The 20701-nt window shown below is 43.4% G+C and overlaps 1 protein-coding gene across 3 annotated transcripts in view; it reads left to right on the top strand.

Moving 5' to 3' along the window:
- Window positions 1–19839, top strand: part of LOC144782429 (solute carrier family 26 member 6-like) — a 235226-nt gene extending 215387 nt beyond the window's left edge. For all 3 annotated transcript variants that reach the window (XM_078661782.1, XM_078661781.1, XM_078661783.1), the window contains exon 20: window positions 19210–19839. In XM_078661782.1, coding sequence (XP_078517908.1) covers window positions 19210–19233 — 24 coding nt within the window. In that variant the 3' untranslated portion in view covers window positions 19234–19839. The remainder of the gene's footprint in view (window positions 1–19209) is intronic.
- The last annotated feature ends 862 nt before the right edge of the window (window positions 19840–20701 follow it).

The raw sequence follows: 20701 nt of genomic DNA, 5'->3' as shown, positions 1-20701 counted from the left end.
TAGCAAGGAACAGATAAGAAAAATATTGTGGATGGGGAGTGGAGTGCAAAAAAACGATGGATTTAGGCCCGGATCCTTGTACTGGGGTGAATGTATGACATTGTTCTATATTCTGTCCATCAACTGTGTTTTTTGCAATTTTCACCCCGAGTGGGCTGGGTATGCTCAGACGTTAGTCCCAGGCTCTCCACACCACTGGAGTCAAGCTATCCAGGCTGATGAAGGCTGATAGCCAGAAACCGGTCCTTGGATGCTTGATTCCGGTCTGGGAAAGACATGGCTTGGTAGTTCGGACTGGACTGTTCCCATGAGGCACAGGGTCAGAGCTGATTTGTGTATAGCCAGTGTCTAACCCAGGGTGGTGTGGAGTGTAAAAAAACGATGGATTTAGGCCCAGATCCTTATACTGGGGTGAATGTATGACATTGTTCTACATTCTGTCCATCAACTGTGTTTTTTGCAATTTTCACCCCAGGCAACAGCAGGTCACCCTGGGGGGCAGGGCTTTCTCTGGTACTGCTGCTAGAGGTTGGAACTTTTGACCATTCCTTCTTCACTTGCAGACTTCTGTAGTGATATTTAGAAAACTATTCAAGACTTGGCAATAGCTGTCATCTTAGTCTATGGTTTTTTTTGGGGGAGTTTTGACCGGGCATCCATTTTTGACAGTTGCGTCAAGGTATCCGCAGGTGTTGGCTTGTGCGTTACAAACATAGAAGCACTTTCAGTGATGCCAGGAAATTTCTGCAAGGTTCTGAGCACAGACCCTCATGTGACTGGTGATGTGGTGAGGCTTGAAGTGAGACAAACAAGACCTGTAGGTGGGGCATGTGAATGTTGCTGATAATGAGAAAAGATGTGGATAGTGAGGGTGAGTGTGGACAGTGGAAGTTAAAGGAGGTTGTAGGGGCTGAGAGGCAAAAGACACCAGTAGCAAGGAACAGATAAGAAAAATATTGTGGATGGGGAGCAAAGGTGAATCTAGCTATCAGTGGGGTGGGGGTGAATCTAACTTTCAGTGGGGCAAAGGTGAATTTAGCTATCTGTGGGGTGGGGGTGAATCTAGCTATTAGAGGAGCGGGGATGAATCTAGCTTTCAGTGGGGCAAGGTGAACCCTAGCTACAGAGGTGAAGGGTGAATCTAGCTATTCTAGGGGCATGTGTGAATCTAGCTATTGTAGGGGCTGGTGTGGATCTAGCTATTATAGGGGCTGGTGTGACTCTAGCTAATATAGGGGCGGGTGTGAATCTAGCTACTATATGGGCGGGTGCGAATCTAGCTATTGTAGGGGCTGGTGTGGATCTAGCTATTATAGGGGCTGGTGTGAATCTAGCTACTATATGGGCGGGTGTTAATCTAGCTATTATAGGGGCGGGTGCGAATCTAGCTATTTTAGGGGCGAGTGTGAATCTAGCTATTTTAGGGGCGGGTTGAATCTAGCTATTTTAGGGGCCGGTGTGAATCTAGCTAATATAGGGGCGGGTGCGAATCTAGCTATTATAGGGGCAGGTGTGAATCTAGCTATTTTAGGGGCAGGTGTGAATCTAGCTATTTTAGGGGCGAGTGTGAATCTAGCTATTTTAGGGGCGAGTGTGAATCTAGCTATTTTAGGGGCGGGTTGAATCTAGCTATTTTAGGGGCGGGTTGAATCTAGCTATTTTAGGGGCCGGTGTGAATCTAGCTATTATAGGGGCGGGTGCGAATCTAGCTATTTTAGGGGCCTGTGTGAATCTAGCTATTTTAGGGGCGGGTTGAATCTAGCTATTATAGGGGCGGGTGTGAATCTAGCTATTACAGGGGCGGGGTGAATCTAGCTATTATAGGGGCGGGTGTGAATCTAGCTATTTTAGGGGTGGGTTGAATCTAGCTATTATAGGGGCGGGGTGAATCTAGCTACTATAGGGGCTGGGTGAATCTAGCTACTATAGGGGCGGGTGTGAATCTAGCTATTATAGGGGCGGGTGCGAATCCAGCTATCAGTGGGGCGGGGTGAATCTAAGTATCATAGGAGCGGGGTTGAATCTAGCTATACGAGGATCGGGGTACCTATTTGAAAGGATGGGATAAATTCTAGAGATTTTCAGGGAGGGGTATGTTTGCTTTTGGGGTAACAGCAGGAGGTGGAATGTTGGCAAGACCTAGTTGGAGAGGGTCAGTGCTGCTGGAAGTGTAGTGTAGCTGCTGGGGATGAGTTGTAGTAAAGTGAATCTGCTGGGAATTAGTTGCATCATTTCATACACAATGAAACATGCCGAGATGGACAGACTGGCAGCTCTCCTGGCTCCTTAACCCTCCCCGTCCCTCTCTGGTGGTGCCAGTTGTGTAGGTGCTGAGGCAAAGGGTACTTATATGGTGCATCTGCTGTCAGTATGCCAAGATCCATACAGCTATAGATACATCTCTGATCATTGCAGCTTTATAGTCCCAATCCAGTATGCACAAAGTGGGCATATAGGCAGTCAGAACTGCTAGTAAACAATCATTGGTAAATGCATTCGGTTTCGCCTATGTGATTAATAATAAAAAAAAATTGTGCAAGTTGTAGTTTGGTGTATAGTTGTGCAATATAATTTATTTAAACTGTCTTGAAGTGTTAGGACTTGATTTTTAAGAAAGGCAAATTATTGTAGTATTTATTTTTATTATAAACGCTATAACAGCAAATTTATAAAACCAAATGTCTGGAATAAAAGAAGACGATGAAATCCTTTGAAGCTTGCTTTATTTAGAAAACAGACAGCTCTGCAGGTAACTGAGATTTTGTGGGGGGCTGTACCCTACGCCCTGGCTATCGCTGCTGAAGCATCTGGCTCTTTACAGTGTAAGCGCACAGTATTATTAATTTTAATGTGCGTGGGGAATGGGGCTGCAAGCTTGTCCTTGCGAAGGGTGAGTGGTTGATTGGTGAATGCACTGTGAAATTATTGGGCGCGGTTACATCGAAGGTTAGCCCAAAAAGCCCTTTTAAATATGGACTCCACCTGCAACAAACATGCATAAAATATGTGCTGCTGTGACTACAATATGTCACAAATTGCATGGTGCCAAAACGAGAGCATTTTGGAAGGCGTGTGAGGCAAGAATGTAATAAATTAAACAAAAGGCCAAAGACAAAGCAAAACAAGCATTGGCATAGCCAATAGGTCTCGCTTGTGGGACCTTATAAGTATTTTGTTTTGCAGCACAATATCCTTGTAACTAAATACTTATAAGGTCCCACAAGCGAGACCTATAGGCTATGCCAATGCTTGTTATGTTTTGCAGCAGGTCTGTATATCTTGTCAGTGGATATCTTGGGTAGATCTGCATGTAATACTTTGCAACGGGCAATGATTGTGTTTGCTCAGATCTATGTTCATATAGAATTAGTTGCAATCCTTTGTTGAGCAGTGATAAAAGGAAATTGTTTCCTTTCACGGTACCTGACTGAATGAGGAGAGTGAATATGAAATTGTAGGATTCATTCAAAACAGGAAATATTTATTTTCTACTAAGTACTGCAGTTGAGAATTTTTTTTTAACATTTTTTTAATTTTTTTACTGTAGTTATTTGAAATGTCAGTTTCCTGCAACCGAGTGGCACTAACGTGATTTATTTGATGTATAAAGCACATTTGTACGGGTCGTACAATATACGCTTGTTTTGAAATATAGAGATTATGGTGGTTTGCATTCACGTACTTTGAGAGGGCTACAGTTGGATGAGAGATTTAAATTTGCGCCAGTAAGATAGTGTGGTCGGCTGTGCATCCGTTTTACAGAACTTTGGTCAATCTGTAAATTGCATCTTCAAATAAAAGCATTTATTTATTTTTGTGTTTTTAAAGCGTTGTTGGGTAAGCTTTTCATCATCACAGTGTTATTAAAATAACTACGGTTGAAAAACTTCGAGATTTAAAGTAAGTGATATTTGTAAAAATAAATTATTTGCTGGGCTACATTACGGTGTGCATACCTTCTGCTGGACATGTATATTTATTCACGTTCTGTGCTGTTTCGCATCTGAGGCTGTGCCTTGTTGGAGCTTGCCTGGCGTTGAGGCGACACATGCTCCGACCAGCCCCTTCCCTTACCCACCCAGATAAAGCAGTCTGGACCGGAAGCTGCGAGAGGATAGAATAAATCAAGATGGCGAGGGAGCCACCCGAACGTGGCATTGTTTCAGGGGTTACCAGGGCAGAGCGCGCTACATGGGGAGCAGGTGCGGGTATAGTCAGAGCGAAGGGACACGTGTGGGTTTCTCATGCTCTGGTGGGAGGCCCATGGGCTGTGCATGGATCTCAATGCGACACTGCCATGTGGCCGTGTAAACCGTGTCATCGCTTTTGTTAGTCCGACATAAGAGTGATGGCAAGATTTTGCAGCTGGTGTCGAGCCTCGATCCTTAGAGCAGCTCTTAGTTGTAAGCTTAAATGACAAAAGCGCCTTGTTTCATTTCTCCGAAAAAAAAAACGAAGGTCCTCGGGCCTGGGGCGTGAATGCGAGCGAGCGAGGAGGGAAGCCGGGAAGCCGGATGGGGGTGGCAGAGCCTGGGGAGTGAATGCAAGCGAGCGAGGAGGGAAGCCGGGAAGCCTGATGGGGGTGGGAGAGCCTGGGGATGTGGCCGTGTAAACCGTGTCATCGCTTTTGTTAGTCCGACATAAGAGTGATGGCAAGATTTTGCAGCTGGTGTCGAGCCTCGATCCTTAGAGCAGCTCTTAGTTGTAAGCTTAAATGACAAAAGCGCCTTGTTTCATTTCTCCGGAAAAAAAAACGAAGGTCCTCGGGCCTGGGGCGTGAATGCGAGCGAGCGAGGAGGGAAGCCGGGAAGCCGGATGGGGGTGGGAGAGCCTGGGGAGTGAATGCGAGCGAGCGAGGAGGGAAGCCGGGAAGCCGGATGGGGGTGGGAGAGCCTGGGGAGTGAATGTGAGCGAGCGAGGAGGGAAGCCGGGAAGCCGGATGGGGGTGGGAGAGCCTGGGGCGTGAATGCGAGCGAGGGGAGGCAGGCAGATTAGGGAGATGCGCGTGCTTGTGTGGTCACGTGACCCGCTTTGTGGCCACGTGACCTCACATGCACTGTGTAGAAACGCCAGTGGTTTCACTAGCCGATCGAGCACTTGAATTCGATCCTATCCATTCCTGCGGAATGGGACAGGCTCGACCTAAACATGCAGACAGCAAATATGCATAAAATGCGTGCTGCTGGCGCAACAATATTTCACAGAATGCGTGGTGGAAAAAACTAAATAATTTGTTTAAAGGCCTTTGAGTGAAAAATGTGAAAAAAACATAATTTGCAGTCGGCCAACACGCTTAAAATGCATGCTGTTGCCCTAACAATATTCCACAGAATATGTGATAAAGAGCGAGATAAGTACTTTAAAGGCATCAGAGGAAAGTATTTGGAAAAAAACAAGAACATGCAGGCAGCAAACAGGCATGAAATATGTGCTCCTGCCATGACAATATTTCACAAAAGGGAATGTTCCCAAAAAATGAGAATTATTTGAAAGGAGTCAGAGTTCTGACTGTAATAAATTAAGGAAGGGTCCAAAGTTAAAGCAAATAACATGCAGGCATCAAATACATAAAATGTGTGCTCCTGCCATGAAAATATTTCACAGAATGCAAGGTACAAAGCACAAGCCAATTAATCCAAAGGCATCAGAGGGTAGATTTTTTAACTAAACCAAAATTACAGTCCGCAAAATGCCTAAAATGTATGTTGCTGCCACAACAATATTTCACCAATTGCGTGTTAAAAAAAAAGTGAGATAAGTAGTTCAAAGGCATAAATGCATGGTCCAAAAAATGACATGATGAGTTGCAAGACGTTGGAGGCCAAGAATGTAACAAATCAAATCAAATCAAATCATGCTTTATTCGATTTTAGCAAAAATACAAAATCATAAAAGCAGCAGTTAAAAAGGATAGTCAAGTTCATACAGTGTCCTTTTTAAAATACATCAATCTATACAAACAGTAAAAAGAAAACTGTACATCTGTAATATATAAAAGGGTATACCGTACATAAAATGGCACTTATTTCTTTCCATACCATGGCTAACAAGTTATTACATTCCGCTTCTGCAATATACTCTTTAAAAAAACGGTTATAATTACAGTGCAATATTCATTATCCAGCTGTTGCAAAGATAAATAAGCTCGGCGGTATTGCCGCCATGCGCCCTGCTTCAGATATTGCTTAATCCACCTTACGCGTTCTTGAGTGTAGTACTTACAAAATAATACTAAGGGAACAGTTTATTGTACCAAAAGGAAAGCAGGAATCCAGTAAAATATTCAGAGCATCCCGCGCCACGGGGTCTCACTGGTAATTTTGTACTTAGCGCCGGTCCTCTTGCGGCAATTCCTGCGCGGCCGCACTGCCTTCTGGGGGTTGTAGTGCCCCGGCAGTCTGCGGTCCGCGGGAGAGAAGGTGATAATTGTTTGGGCACTGGAAGGGCTTCACCACGAGGTCCCTTGGCGGCACAAAGGTAAGGGAACAGGTTATTGTACCAAAAGGAAAGCAGGAATTCAGTAAAATATTCAGAGCGTCTCAAGCAGATTCGAATTGTTTGCAGACAGGATGAGAAAAACAACAAAACACAAGCATGCATTAAATGTATGCAGCCAGGAAAAAATAACAAAATGTAAACAGTAAAGGCTATGCAGCCTTTACCAAAAGAGAAAAAGTTCCAGCCTCCAAAGCGGATGGGAATGAATACTTGGGCCTTGGGAAACTGATAAGAGAAATACAGAAGGGAGAAAAGTCTACAACCAATAAAATGGAGGAAAAGTAAACTAACAACAAGAAGAGGAGGCAGGATGTAAGTCCCTTTTAAGATATATTGAATACAGTACATTTCACAAACATAGTGCAAGCACTGTGAGGGGAAATCTAAAAAGGTGTATGGTATCTGCTTGTGGAGGACATTTTTGTAAGGGAAGATGTGTTGGTGATTGTGCACGCATAAGAGTCAGTGCAGCTGATAACAAATGAAAAAGACGCATTGTTGTGGGAGTGCGCACCACAAATAAGTGCCCTGGTGATGGAGTCTGGGTTAAGGACATATAGTGATTATTACCACTCCTGTTAGGTCAGATGAGCACAAGTAGCTGTTTAAGGAAAATAATGTGTTAATAACTACACACATAGCATCAATTCAAAATATTGTATTACAATGAACCTGGTGGATTTAGATGTTAAATAGTGTAGTCTCTTTTTTAATAGTAAATTATCCAGCCAGAAATTGAGTGTGTGTCCTATAGACTAAGGATTGTGTGCACTATTTTTTAACATTTTTCACCCGGAGAAGGAGGTCTCACTCTCTTGATTTCCCAAGGCTGACTTTTTGTTGACCTTGATACCTAACATACAAAAGACTCTTCAAAGCAGCATAACCTAGAAATCGACAATAGTAGCACAAATATATTTATAAATTACCATAGTGCCTCCACACCAACTAATCGCCTCTAGGAACTATGCGGAACAGATGGAGATATTGTCACATTTCAAGAAGGTTAAATACATTGGAGGAATTAAACAAGGCATTAACTTATATTATGCAGGTTAAAGAAAATAATGTTGATGCTTTCGTATGTATATAGCCTACAAATAAACCTAGTGAATAACATGTTGCTTATGACAACAGTCTACTGTAAATATTAATAACTCTTCCTTGGATTATGTCTCTGTAAATAAAACATTTAATTTGTTACACAAAAGCCTTATTCAAAATGCCATGTATTATTTTTCTGAATTCAACAAGCGAACTAGTGTGGCAGGAAAGTATAGCTTTACTGGTTCTAAAAATTAAATAGCACTTTACACTGATCAAACCCTCAGGTGAGTTTCAGGGCATGCTGAACTTGAAATGTCTCTTTGGCACTTAATTCTTCCGCTGTTTACTCTGATGTGGTCTGCATATAAATACTGTCATATGATAAACCACCTTCCAGTTTGGAATGTTTGAACCAACGACGATGACTAAAATTATAAAAATAAAACTAGCTTGATACCAGTGCTTTTGAATAACAAGCAAGGCCTACATCCCTGTTTCCTGCAGCACCCAAATAGATGTGACCTGAATTTGGGGTGTTCGGGCAGGTGCCGATTGGTTACTCGGCCTGCGGTGTCTTTTCAGAACTCTTCAGGGCACCATTACTTACCTTCTTGCTATGTAGAAATATTCCAGTCTATGTATTTGCTGTCAATGAGAGATGGTTTTAAGGCACTCAGGGAAAGGCTCATGCATACCCGTCTCTGATGCTCAGCTCTGGCATCCATCACAGCGTCTGTCCTGCAAAGTTTAAACCTGAGAACAGGCAGGATCAAGGTGCTGCCCAGAGCCTGGTGCTGCCTTTTTATACTACATCTAACCTACTATTAACGCCATGGTGGGCCATCCATAAGGAAATCGCATGTTTAAAATGCAGACATTTCAGTGCAGGGGGTAGAAACACAATAGGCTCTGTTCTCAGCCTGACAGAGTGAGATGCACATATTAGAACATTAACAGGCACATGCATCAAGAAAGGTTTTTGCGAGTCCTTAATTGCGATTATTAAGGAATCGCAATTAAGGACTCTCAAAAGCCTACGCGTGTAGGAATCACTATTACAATAGCGATTCCTAAACATTCCTTAATTGCGACTCGCAAATTGCGACTCACAATTAAGGAATGCCTTCCTATTCATTCCTATGGCCCTACAGGCCCATAGGAATGAATGGGAGTTTGCATGCGCAATTTGCGAGTACCAATAGGTACTCGCAAATTGCGCATGCACTTTTGAGGGTGCAAGGTTGTCCAAAGGACACCCTGTTGCAACCCTGAAATTTCTCTGTGCACACATGTTGCGCACACACATGCCCCGAGGGCATGTGTGTGTAACCTACAACTTTGAAAAATGCACTTTAGTTTTTGCAAATTACCATCAAGTTCAACTTCATGGTAATTTGCGCCCCCTAGTAGTGAAATTGCTATTTTAAAGTGGTTCTTTTAAGTTTGAATTTATTGAGAACAAAAAACAGGAACATAAATGAAGAAAACAGGTAAATGTTATGATCTTACAAAATGTATGATAAAAAACATAATGATAAAAAACTCAGTAAAGTATAAAGAGACATAGAAGAAAATCAGTCAAAAATTCTACAAAGAGAAGGCAACATCGTAAGCATAATCAAGCAAAAGAGACAAAGAAACATCATGTCAAAAAGATAAAAACTATCAATTAATTAAGGTAGTGGTAAAAAAGGCAATGGGAAGAAATTCAAGGAGGTTTACCTACATCATCAGAGTGGGATGTGGATGAGGTGGGCGGGGAAGTAAATAGAGTTAGATAATTAGATAAAGGTAGCCACAGGAGATCCCTTTTGATTGCTAAGGAGATGGGAGTGACAATAATTGGTGTCTAGTCGGTGGTGAAAACAAACCGCGTTCCACCAAGAGCGAAAGGTGACATTCTTCGCATCTTTCCAGTTAGAGGTGATGAGGTGGAATGCAATTGCAATTAAGAGGTCAAGGAGCTTAGTGTTTTGTGAAGATTGAGGCCATATAGGGGAGAGAGTACCTAGAAAGGCATTAGTGATGGAGAAGGGAATTTGGACATGGAAAATTAATTGAATTTGGGACCAAACGCGGTTCCAGAACTGGGAGATGGGGGGACATTCAAAAAGCATGTGTTTTAAATCTGCAGAAGGATGTGCACAAGACCAACATGTGGAAGGGGTATCTGGTGAGAAGATAGACAAAGTTAGTGGAGTAAATAAAATCCGATTGTAAATGAAAGAAAGGGTTTGAGTAGTGTTGGCAGCTCTGGAGGTCTTATGAATCTTAAACGATATTTTGTCCCAGAGAGGAATTGACCAATCCTGAGATAAGTCTTTCTCCCAGGTTAATTCAGTTTTAGTTTTAGGCCTATCTAAGAGAGATTGAAAGGACTTATAAAGAAAAGAAGCAGATGGAGATTGATCTAATGCGGAAGAAATGGATTGAGAAGTGACGGGAATAGCAGTGGACATGGGTAAAGATTGGATATATTGAACTAGGACAGGATAAAGCAAGTCATATTGTGTGCGAGAAGATAGGGGAAGGGAGAATTGAGACCTAAGTTCCGAGAAGGGAAGAGGTTGATTGTGAGAAAGAAGCTGAGAAATCCACTTTATACCTTTGGAATGCCAGGACTTCCAGTAAATAGTGTGATTAGGAATTTGAATATGCTTGTTATGCCAAATAGGTTGGAGATCAATGGAATGAAGAGATGGATAAGAGGAGGATAAAAAAGGTAAAAGTCGAGTACGAGAATGTGATGTAACAGGGTGGCGAAGAAATGATAATTTGGTAGAGAAAGAAAGAATTTCCCGAAAGTCAAAGGGAGAGAAGAAGGAATATTCTATTTTTAGCCATAAAGGGGGGTAAAACGAGAAATCAGTGGTAATCCAACGAGCAGCTTGTTTCAATGAGAAAGCATGATGATAAAGTTGAAAAGTCAGGAAAGCGAAGACCACCATAGGATTTATCTTTCTTCAGAGATGTCAGAGATATGCGAGAACATTTACCTTTCCATAGACATTTTTGTAGAGAAGCATCAATTCTCTTAAAGTAATAACCAGGAATATGGACAGGCATCATAGAAATAGTATATAGTACAAGCGGAGATAACATCATTTTAATAGAATCTAGGCGACCCACCAAGAAAGGAAGAGAGGATTCCAGCGGGATATAGCTGAGTCAAGTTTTTTAAGTATAGAATCAAAATTTGTTTTCAAAGTTTCCGACAAAAGAGGAGCAAACCAAATTCCTAAATATTTAATCTTAGAGGGTTGCCAAAAGAAACCAGATTGCTCAAAAAGATGTTTTTGACATAAATTGTTTAAGGAGAGAATCTCACATTTATCTACATTAAGTCGGTAACCAGAAACTTGAGAAAAAGAAGAGACCTGTTGAAGGAAGAAAGGAGGAGAAGATTGAGGGTCAGAACAATATAAAAGAATATCGTCGGCATAAACAGAAAGCTTAACTTGTTGAGAACCAAAATGGAAACCAGAAATATTATCATACAGTCGAATTTTGGTCAAAAAAGGTTCCAGGGCCAGAACAAATAATAAAGGAGATAGTGGGCAGCCTTGCCTAACACCTTTATGCAAGGAAAAGTAATCGGAGACCATACCATTAGCAAAGATAGAGGCTCGGGGACCAGAGTAAAGCAAAGAATTAAAGTAATGAATTTAGGAGGGAAACCAGCCCATTGCAAAGCATGAAACATGAAGTCCCAACTAATCCTATCAAATGCTTTTTCTGCATCAAGAGAGATGGCGGCCAAAGGATGGTTAAGCGAAGAAGCTTTACTCAGGACATTAAAGAAGACGCGAGAATTGTCAGAAGAGAGTCTACCCTTGACAAAACTTGACTGTTCCGGGCCAATTAAGTCAGGTAACAGTGGATCCATTCTGAGAGCCAACATCGCGGGTGATTCAATACCAGCTACCGCTCCAGGGTGTGCCTCCCTGCCCCGTTCCACCGCGGCTGACGTGCCGATTGTTGTGGAGGGCAGGCGCCATCTTGGGTGAGGTACCCGGATCCCGGTGGGGCCGCTCGCTGCGGTCTAGATGGGGGTGGGGCTAAGCCATAAATCGACCAGAGGCGTGGGGTGCCTTGCGGTGCTTGAAGGGTGGTGGCAGCACTCACAAGGACCCGCTCGTGCATTTGGGGACAGACTGCGAGCTTGTGTGAGGTGCGGAGCTCTTCTGTTACCCGTTCTACCACTGTACCCTCTGCTGCTCTTTTTAGTTGAATTTACTACAGTTCTGTACCTTTTAAAACTTCGCGCGCAGCGGGCGCGCCACTGACGCACCGAAGGCACGCCAAAGGTAAGCCCGTCTGCGCCTGTCTGCGGCGGCCGGGGCCAGGGGCAGAAAACTCTGCCAATTTTATTTTTTACCCAGCCCCAGAGTTGATACGTTTGCATGACCACTGGCCCCTCTGCCCCACCATATTTCCTAGACTTGAAACTCTGGGACTCCTCTGTCCCTGAAGGCTTTCCTGGAATTTAACCCCCCCCTGGATATGACACCTCCACTTCCCCTGCTAGCTTCTCGGCCCGCTTCTCCTTCTCCTGCTAAAAGAGATGTAAACTCCAACTTTACGGTGAGCTACTTGAATACCTGCTCGCTGGTTAAACATCAGTTGGAGATCTTTCAGCTCTTAGATGCGGAGAAACCAGATATACTGCTGGTCACCGAAACTTGGCTTAACGAGGAGTCATCTCCTGACATTCTCGCGGCAGTCCCGCCGGGCTACTACATCCTTCAAGCTAATAGATCTTCGGGCAAGCCGGGTGGTGGGGTTGCAGCCATCATCAAACACTCTATCAGATTCTCCTCGATAGATGTGGCCACCATCCCTCTGATTGATTGCCTGATTTTAAGACTTGAATCCTCGGTGGCCCCTCTTATTTGCGTCCCCATATACCGGCCCCCCCAGCCCATGCCCAGTTTCCCCTCACTGTTTGGTGACATGCTTTCCCAGCTGGTAATAAATAATTCGAAAATTCTGATTATAGGGGATTTTAATTACTGGCCTTCTGACGTCAGAGAGAGCGCTTGCTCATCTACCTTCACCGACCTGTTAGTCGGCATGAACTGTTCTCAACATATCCAATCAGCAACCCACATCAAGGGCCATACCTTAGACCAGGTTTGGACTTCGTTCTAACCTGGATATCTCCACACCTCTCATTCTTCCTTGCCCCTGGTCTGACCATTTTATTATCTCGTTCTCCTGTGCCATTATCTCTCACACCAGCCGAATCCTCGAGGGAAACCTCTTTGCCAGGAATTGGAATAGGGCCGACCTTGGTGAATTTGTCACCCTACTCAGGGTCTCCCCCCCCCCTGCTGAGTGTGACTCTTTAGACGCCCAGGCCCTGGGCTTAAGGCGATGGCTCGAATCAGCTAGTGACACTGTAGCTCCCCTTAAACGTGTCAAACTAAAACGCCCCCACGACGCGCAAAGATGGTTCTCAGAGGAACTCAAAGCTATGAAACTTAAGCTTAGACAAGCCGAGCATTGCTGGCGGCGTGATTACGCCCCAGAGAAGAAGCTGGTATTTGCGGCTCGGCTCAAAGAATATAAGCAAGCAAAATATATCTTCTCTATTGTGGCAGAATTGTCGCACCCAGATAGGGTGACCATTATACCCCTTCCCTCTCAGGCTCTCTGTGACTCCCTTAACTCCTTTTTTGTTGATAACATAGTAAAAATTAAAAATAGTATTTCCTGTCAGATTCCCTCAGCCTTGCCTACTCCGATCACTACCCCTGTCACCTCCAACCCCCACTCAGTCAATCAGATACCCCCGATCCCTGAGGAGGAATTCTTGGCCCTGCTAAAAAAGGTGGCCTCTGGCTCCCCCACTGATTGCTGCCCCCCTCATGTCCTGCAAGGGGCCTTCACTGGCTGTCCTATGCCCCCTCTGACACTTCTTAATGACTCACTTAAAATGGGCTCGGTCCCCAGTTCCTTTAAGATCGCTGAAGTAGTGCCCATCTTAAAGAAACCTAACGCTGACCCGTCTCTCATGAGCAATTTCCTTCCCATTTCCCTGCTCCCCTACCTTAGTAAAGTTCTGGAGGCCCATGTCACCAACTTTTTGTGCTCCTTCATCGAACGCACCCAATTTCTCGACCCTCAACAGGCTGGTTTTAGACCCGCCTACTCAACTGAATCGGTCATACTCTGTGATGGAGGAGCTGCGGAGGGGGGGCGGACCTTAAGACTAGCCAGATCCTGGTGCTCCTGGATTTGTCGGCCGCATTTGACACGGTCGACCATGACATCCTGGTCGGCCGTGTCAGTGATGCCGGCATCCAGGGGCTGGCCCTCGAGTGGGTTCGCTCTTTCTTAAGCGACCGTCGCCAGGCTGTCCGTCTCTCCCACTTTTCTGCTGAGAAAGTTAGGTTGACATGTGGCGTCACCCAGGGCTCTTCCCTTTCTCCCCTCCTTTTTAATTTGTACCTCACCCCTCTTATTCGTTCCTTACGAGGCTGTAATGTCACTGCATTTAATTATGCAGATGACATCCAGCTGGTCTTTGACATCGACTCATCGATCCAATCTATCCACAATTTTCAATCCACCCTGTGTTTTATTAGCAACTGGATGGGGGGAAACCACTTGAAGCTCAACCCCGACAAGACCGAGTTGGTCCTGATCGGGGTGTCTCCAACCCTTGGAGTTCCAACTTTTGGTCCCCATGCCTGGGCCTTCCTCCCCGCCCTGTTGACTCTGCTAAAAGCCTCGGAGTCACCATTTGCAAGGACCTCTTGATGAAGCCTCATATTAATGCCGTGGTCTCCTCCTGTTTCTTTCATTTACGTAAGGTTTGGAAGATATCTCGCTTCCTGACTACGGAGGCCCTCACCTTGGCACTCCTGGCTCTCGTAATCTCCAAGATAGATTATGCCAATTCCCTCTGTCGGTATCCCTGCCTACCAGCTGAATTGTCTGCCCAGGCACCGTCATGGCCGTCCCTTGCTTAAAGTCCTTCACTGGCTCCCGGTAGCCAAGCGCTGTGAATTTAAACTAGGCTGTATCATTTTTAAAGCCCTGGCCGGCCTTGGCCCAGCCTTCATCTCCTCTCTCCTCCATCATTACTCTCCATCGCGCAACCTCCAGTCCACCCATCTCGCCCTGCTCACGACACCCATTTTTAAGTGCAAGAAGTATGGAGGGCTCAGATTTTCATTCCTTGCTCCCTCCTTCTGGAACGCGCTCCCTCTAGAATTCAGACTTACTACTTCTTACGCCCATTTCAGATCACTTCTGAAAACCTATCTGTTCCGTATGGCACATGATTAGGTACTCTTGTCCCCCTTCTCCTCTCTTCTCTCCTGTTGCCTGCATTTCTCTCTGTTTTGTCTCTGTTTTGCCACTAGCGCCATAAAACCGTTGGGTGTAAGTGCGCTCTACAAGAATTTTTAACATAACATTTTAACATAACATCTTGGCAAAAATGTTATAGTCTGGGTTAACCAAAGAAATAGGGCAGTAGTTTTTGCAGAGAGTATGATCCTTGCCATCTTTAGGGATTAAACATATCATAGCTTCTTGAAATGAACCTTGAGAGGAACCAGTGTCTAAAAAAGATTGAAATAAAAGAAGTAAATTTGGTAAAAGAAGTGAAGCAAAGTGACTGTAAAATTCAATGGGAAATCCATCGGGGCCAGGTGCTTTCCCCCGGCGTAAAACTGAGACAGCGTGAGAAATCTCATTGAGAGAGATGTCCAAATCCAAAGAGGTAAAATCAATGTGAGCAGAAGGAGGGGAAGGAATAGATTGAAAATAAGACAGGAGATCGGACGAATTTGGGGTGGATTCAGGGGTGTATATATTTTGATAAAAATTGACAAACTCATGGAGAATATCTTTGTCTTTGAATAAAGCTTCACCAGTAGGACTTTAAATAGAATTAATTTTAGTTCTCTCCTTCCTTACCTTCAAATAATTGGCAAGCAATTTTCCCATTTTATTTTGTCCTCCATAATAGCGGGAATTGCATTTTAACAAGTAATTTGAGGCTGCATCTGTAGTTAATTCATTAAACGTAATTTTGGCATCAATAAGTTCTTTGAGGGAAACTTCTGTATTGGAATGATAATACGTGTTCTCAAGGAGTTTTATTTTATTAAGGAGTTGGGTCGACTTAGTCTCCAAGGATTTCTTCCTCTGTGAGACAAAATTAATAATAAAGCCTCGAGCAGTTGCCTTAAAAGAATCCCATATCATAACAAAGGATGAATCTAGGGTATGATTGATCAGAAAAAATTCAGTGGCAAATTCAGTAAATTTAGTACAAAAATTGGAATCAAGGAGAAGGGAGTTATTAAATCTCCATCGACCAGGATGAGGAGAGAAGGGAATGAGATCGATATCTACGTGTACAGGAGCATGGTCTGAAATTAAAATGGACCCAATGTCAGAGGAAGTGGCATGCTGAGCTAGTGATTTACTAAGGAAAAGGTAATCTATACGGGACTGGGAATGATGGGAAGGGGAATAGAAACTGTATTCTCTATGTCAGGATGACATAGTCTCCAAATATCGACTAGAGCTTTATGATGTATAGAATTGGTAAATTGAGTGTGCATTTTGGATGTACAAAATTTAACTTTAGAATTACGGTCAAGGATAGGATCAAGGACTTGATTACAATCACCTCCAAGAATAAGATAATCATAGTTAAGAGAATACAGTTTTTCAGAGATGGAAGGCCAGAAGGATTTATCAACACCAGTAGGAGCGTAAACTTTGAAAATAACAATAGGAATCTTATCTATAAGTAAGTTAACAATCACCCATTGGCCATTATCATCAAATTCATGAAAAATAAGAGGAACATTCAATTTTTTATGGCATAAAATCACAACGCCATTTTTCTTGCCCATAGCAGGGGAGTTAAAAACATGACCCACCCAACATCTTTTAAGCTAGGAGGCTTCATTATCTGAAAGGTGGGATTCTTGAATCAGGGCAATATCAGACTTAAGCCTAGCAAGATGAGACAATACCCGATGCCTTTTAATTGGATTATTTAAACCTTTAACATTCCATGTAGTAACTCGGAATTGAAATCAATAAGAGAACATGAACAAGTTAATTTAGCTCACAAGCTCAACTAAGAAAGAATAGAAAGGAAAAAAATAATGAAGAGAATAAGAGAGTAAAAAAAAGAGAAGATGAAAGTAAAGAGAAGAAGAAAGAGAAAAGAGCATTAGAGTATAGAAAGAGAAAAAAGGATATGGAACAAGAAGACAGTACAAGTCCAATACAGACAACTGAAAAACATACGGGAACAAATGAAAAATGAGGGTGACGACGCCAAAAGATGACGACGGCAGACAACGAGAGCGCACCAAACAACCGCTACAAAACATCTGGAGTATACGAAACAGAAGGGGCACATCGGGTAAGGAAGGAAGACAGACATCTGTAAAAAGAGAAATGAGGGTGATAAATATGAAAAGGAAACATGAGAAAAGAAGGGGAATATGCGTACAAAAGGGAATAATCAAGAACAGCATTTAAAGACCAAGAAGACATAAAACATGACCATATAACCAACGCTATGAAAAACCAATTAAAACATTATAAAAACCAGTTAAGCAACTTAGCAATTCCAGAGGCGTCCATTGCATCTGCTCAATGATGACGAAGGAACTCTTGTAGAGGAACTGGATCTTCAAACGTGGTGGTTTTGTCTTTGTAAGTGACCTTGAAGAGACAGGGGTGGAGCAAGCCATATCTAGCGTTGAGGGCTCGCAATTGGGGACGCATGTCCAGAAACTTTTTCCGAGGGTCCGCTGTTGTTTTAGCTACGTCCTGTGACAGATATAGGCGATGACCCTCCCATAATCTGCTTTTTAGCTTTAGCCACTGAGAGAACCTGTAGAACATCAGTGTATTGCAGAACAACATGATGACACCTCGAGGCTTGTTAGACACTTTGGGACCCAGTCTATGGACTCTTTGGATGTTGATGGTAAATGATGTGGGTAAGTCCAGAATCTTCGGGAGAAAAGTTTGAAAGAAGGCAGTAGGATTTGACCCCTCTGAAAGTTCTGGAAGACCATAAAGGCGAAGGTTGTTTCTGCGGTTTCGATTTTTCAAATCCTCCGCTTGACGTTTGAGTTGGAATATATCCACTTCCATCGAAGAAATAAGAGAGCAGGAAGTGTGAAGAGATTCTGTTGATTGTTCTAGGATCAGAACACGAGAATCCAGCGAAGACCATTTATCATGCATAGTTTGTAAAGTTTTAGTGGTCATCTCCATAAATGGCTTGAGGGCACGTATTTCTTCCAATATGAGATCCATAGAGGATGAGGAAGAAGCAGAGCTCGGAGAGGGTGGGTCTTTCTTTAGACGTTTGGTAGATACTGTCGTTGTTAGAAGCTTGCTGGCAGAATGCATTTTGGGAGAAGTTCCAGGTCGCAAATCAGTACTTGGAGCAGGATTGTCTTCCATATCCTGAATAGTAGAGTCAGAGTCTGAGCATATAATTGATTTTTTTGCTGCAGAGAGCTTAAGATTGAGCAATTTCCCCATATAGAAGTAAAAATAATGTGAAAAAGGGGCTCAAATTATCAATTGTTTACTGCACAGATGGATGTCCAGGTTTCCAGGAGGATGAAATGAGGAAAAACATGAAAAAATGTATTCAAATTGGCGGCAAAATTCAGTCAGACGTCATATTGAGGAGAAAAAGCGCAGGAAAAACCACACAGGCAGTATTAGTGGGGAATTAGAGCCCAAGGATAGAAGAGTATTGCATTAAAAATGGCAGCCAAGAAAAGTGTTGAAGGGGAGAAACCTTCCATACAGCCATGTAGCTGAGGGGAGAATCGCCTGAAAACGCGAAACAAAATGGCGGCCGGAATCCGAAAATCGATTTGCGCCGAGTTTTAGCCCAGGAAAGCCATTAGAAATGCTGAAATACTAAGCGCCAGGCTCACCTCATATTCTGGTGTCCAAATGTGGGCTTCGCTACGTTTATCCCCCGATGCAACTGCCGGAAAGCATGGAGAAGCGGCGGTTAGCGCAGGAGCTCTGCCGTCTAGCTGCCATCCCAGACGGCGCGCAAGCCACGCCCCCTTTTTAAAGCACTTCTAATGCCTCAGCAAGCCTGTTTTGTGTCCTATAGTTATGGATGCAACAAAAAGGAGCAATTTCCATCACGAAGGCTCCGAGTTACTGTGGGCGGACAGAGCAGGGGTTAGTGCAGTAAGGGCTCAGAAGGTTCTATCACAATAAACAAGGAGATAAATGGTTTTGATAGAGGCTAGATGAGCATTATTTTAATAATAATGAGAGGTAGTGTATTGCTCACAGAGAATGGAGTGAGGCTTATTGCAGTTAGTAATATTCATGGCTGTCCCATCAAATCTATTTACGTGTAGTCCAAAACAAACCTGCGTTAGGTAGAGCAACAATCGACTGATAAAGTAGCCCGCTTATAACAAAACGTGTGGTTGAGGCTTCAATACCAACTTCTGAACCATCACCAAATGTCTATGGTAAGAAGTCGATGTATGTGCTTCAATATTTATTGTGCTCTCTCGCATTCTCTGCTTCTCTGATTTCTTGCATTAGCACAGAATCTTACATGTGTGACATCGACTTGTAGCATTTATTCATTGTCTTTCTAAAAAATCCTCTTTTTTTTTTTAGGACCTGTCGAATACGAGAATGTAACCAGCGAATGAGCCAATCAGCACATGAGGGAATCAGAGTGTCTCCGTCGTCTGCACAGGTTTGTGACGTTGACTGGAGACCAGCTAATGGGGGTTCTTGTCACCACCCTGGATGGCTCCATTTCCTGTGAAGATGTGAAGACGTTCCTGAGCTGAAACCCAGGACCAGTTTGGCTACTTTATGGGCGCATCAGCCGGGTATAGCCGTGCCCAGTGGCACGTGTACATTGTCTTCCTTGAACCGTGCTCTTCAAATGATCACTTGGAGCTAGATTCTGTGCTCGTTCAGCTGTAAAACATGGTTTTTACTGTATGGTAGAATATCCACTTTTGAAGATCAATGGGGTGATTCATTCTGTTTCAGGTGAAATAACACTAAAATCACATATGAAAATAGCTCCTCTGCTGCTGCACTTCCTTCGGAGCAGGATCTTCGTAACGCCTCCGACATGGAGAGGCACCATGGACCGTACTCCACTAGACCATATTGTGTACTTTGATTCAGTCTACTTCCAATGACATGAACCTGGAAGTAGCACTCTACTCTTGTCCATCAAGATTTAAATTTCCTGAATAATTTGCATATGATTAAAATAACTTTTTAAAATAGCCTTTATCCTTTGGTGCTTTGTGCTATTGCTTAGCAAGACTTGTTGCTAAAGCGTTGATGTCTCCTACATGCAATGGTATTTGGTGTTCTCAATTTTGAATTGGAGGTACATCGAGTCCATGACCACACTGTGATGGACCCGAACCAGAAAGTACTTAAAATCCCAGAATGCAGCAGCAAGGCTGTTGCAATCAGCTGTTGGTATGTTCTGACCACCCCTACCCTTCCGTCCCTGTTGGTTTCCCCCACATTGAAGCTCTCTGTGGAATGTTGGTGTGCTCTCCAGTGAGGAGAGTGGATGGTCAATAAACTACAACTCAACTTATTTACAGAGTCCAGTCTTTCTTTCAGAATTCCAACACTGGCGACAAAGGCCCATGTATTAATAAGGTTGCTTCAAGAAATGATACTTTATACTTCTCCAAAACCACACTCATTTACTTGTAGCATGCATCCAACTGTGAGATGTGTTGGCGTGGTACATTTCATATCATTTGAATGCAGTTGCAAATAAAAGATTGGATGCTGAAAAAAACAAAAATGAAGCATCAGGGAGATGAGATCCCTGATTTTACAAGGGTCAGGTGAGAAGCAAGAACACACTCCAGAAAATACAATTTCCACAAAAGCTCAAGCTCTGTTTTTGGAAAACAAAATCCTATTGTCCCTAAAAAAAATTGCTCTCCTGGTTAACCTAGGAACAGGTGAGGGGCTTAAAATATGAAGAAACCCCAGCACTGTTAAAGTATTTAAGCGCGCCTAATGAACCATTCAAATAAAATCACCAAACAGGACTTATAAAGCACAGCTAATCACCAGTGAGGGTATCCAGGCACTGACAACCGGAAGGTTTAGGTCT

The sequence above is a fragment of the Lissotriton helveticus genome, chromosome 9 (assembly GCF_964261635.1).
Source record: "Lissotriton helveticus chromosome 9, aLisHel1.1, whole genome shotgun sequence".
In the NCBI taxonomy this organism is placed as follows: domain Eukaryota; kingdom Metazoa; phylum Chordata; class Amphibia; order Caudata; family Salamandridae; genus Lissotriton; species Lissotriton helveticus.
Note: the sequence above shows the minus strand (reverse complement) of the source record. Positions and strands in the feature narration are given on the sequence as shown.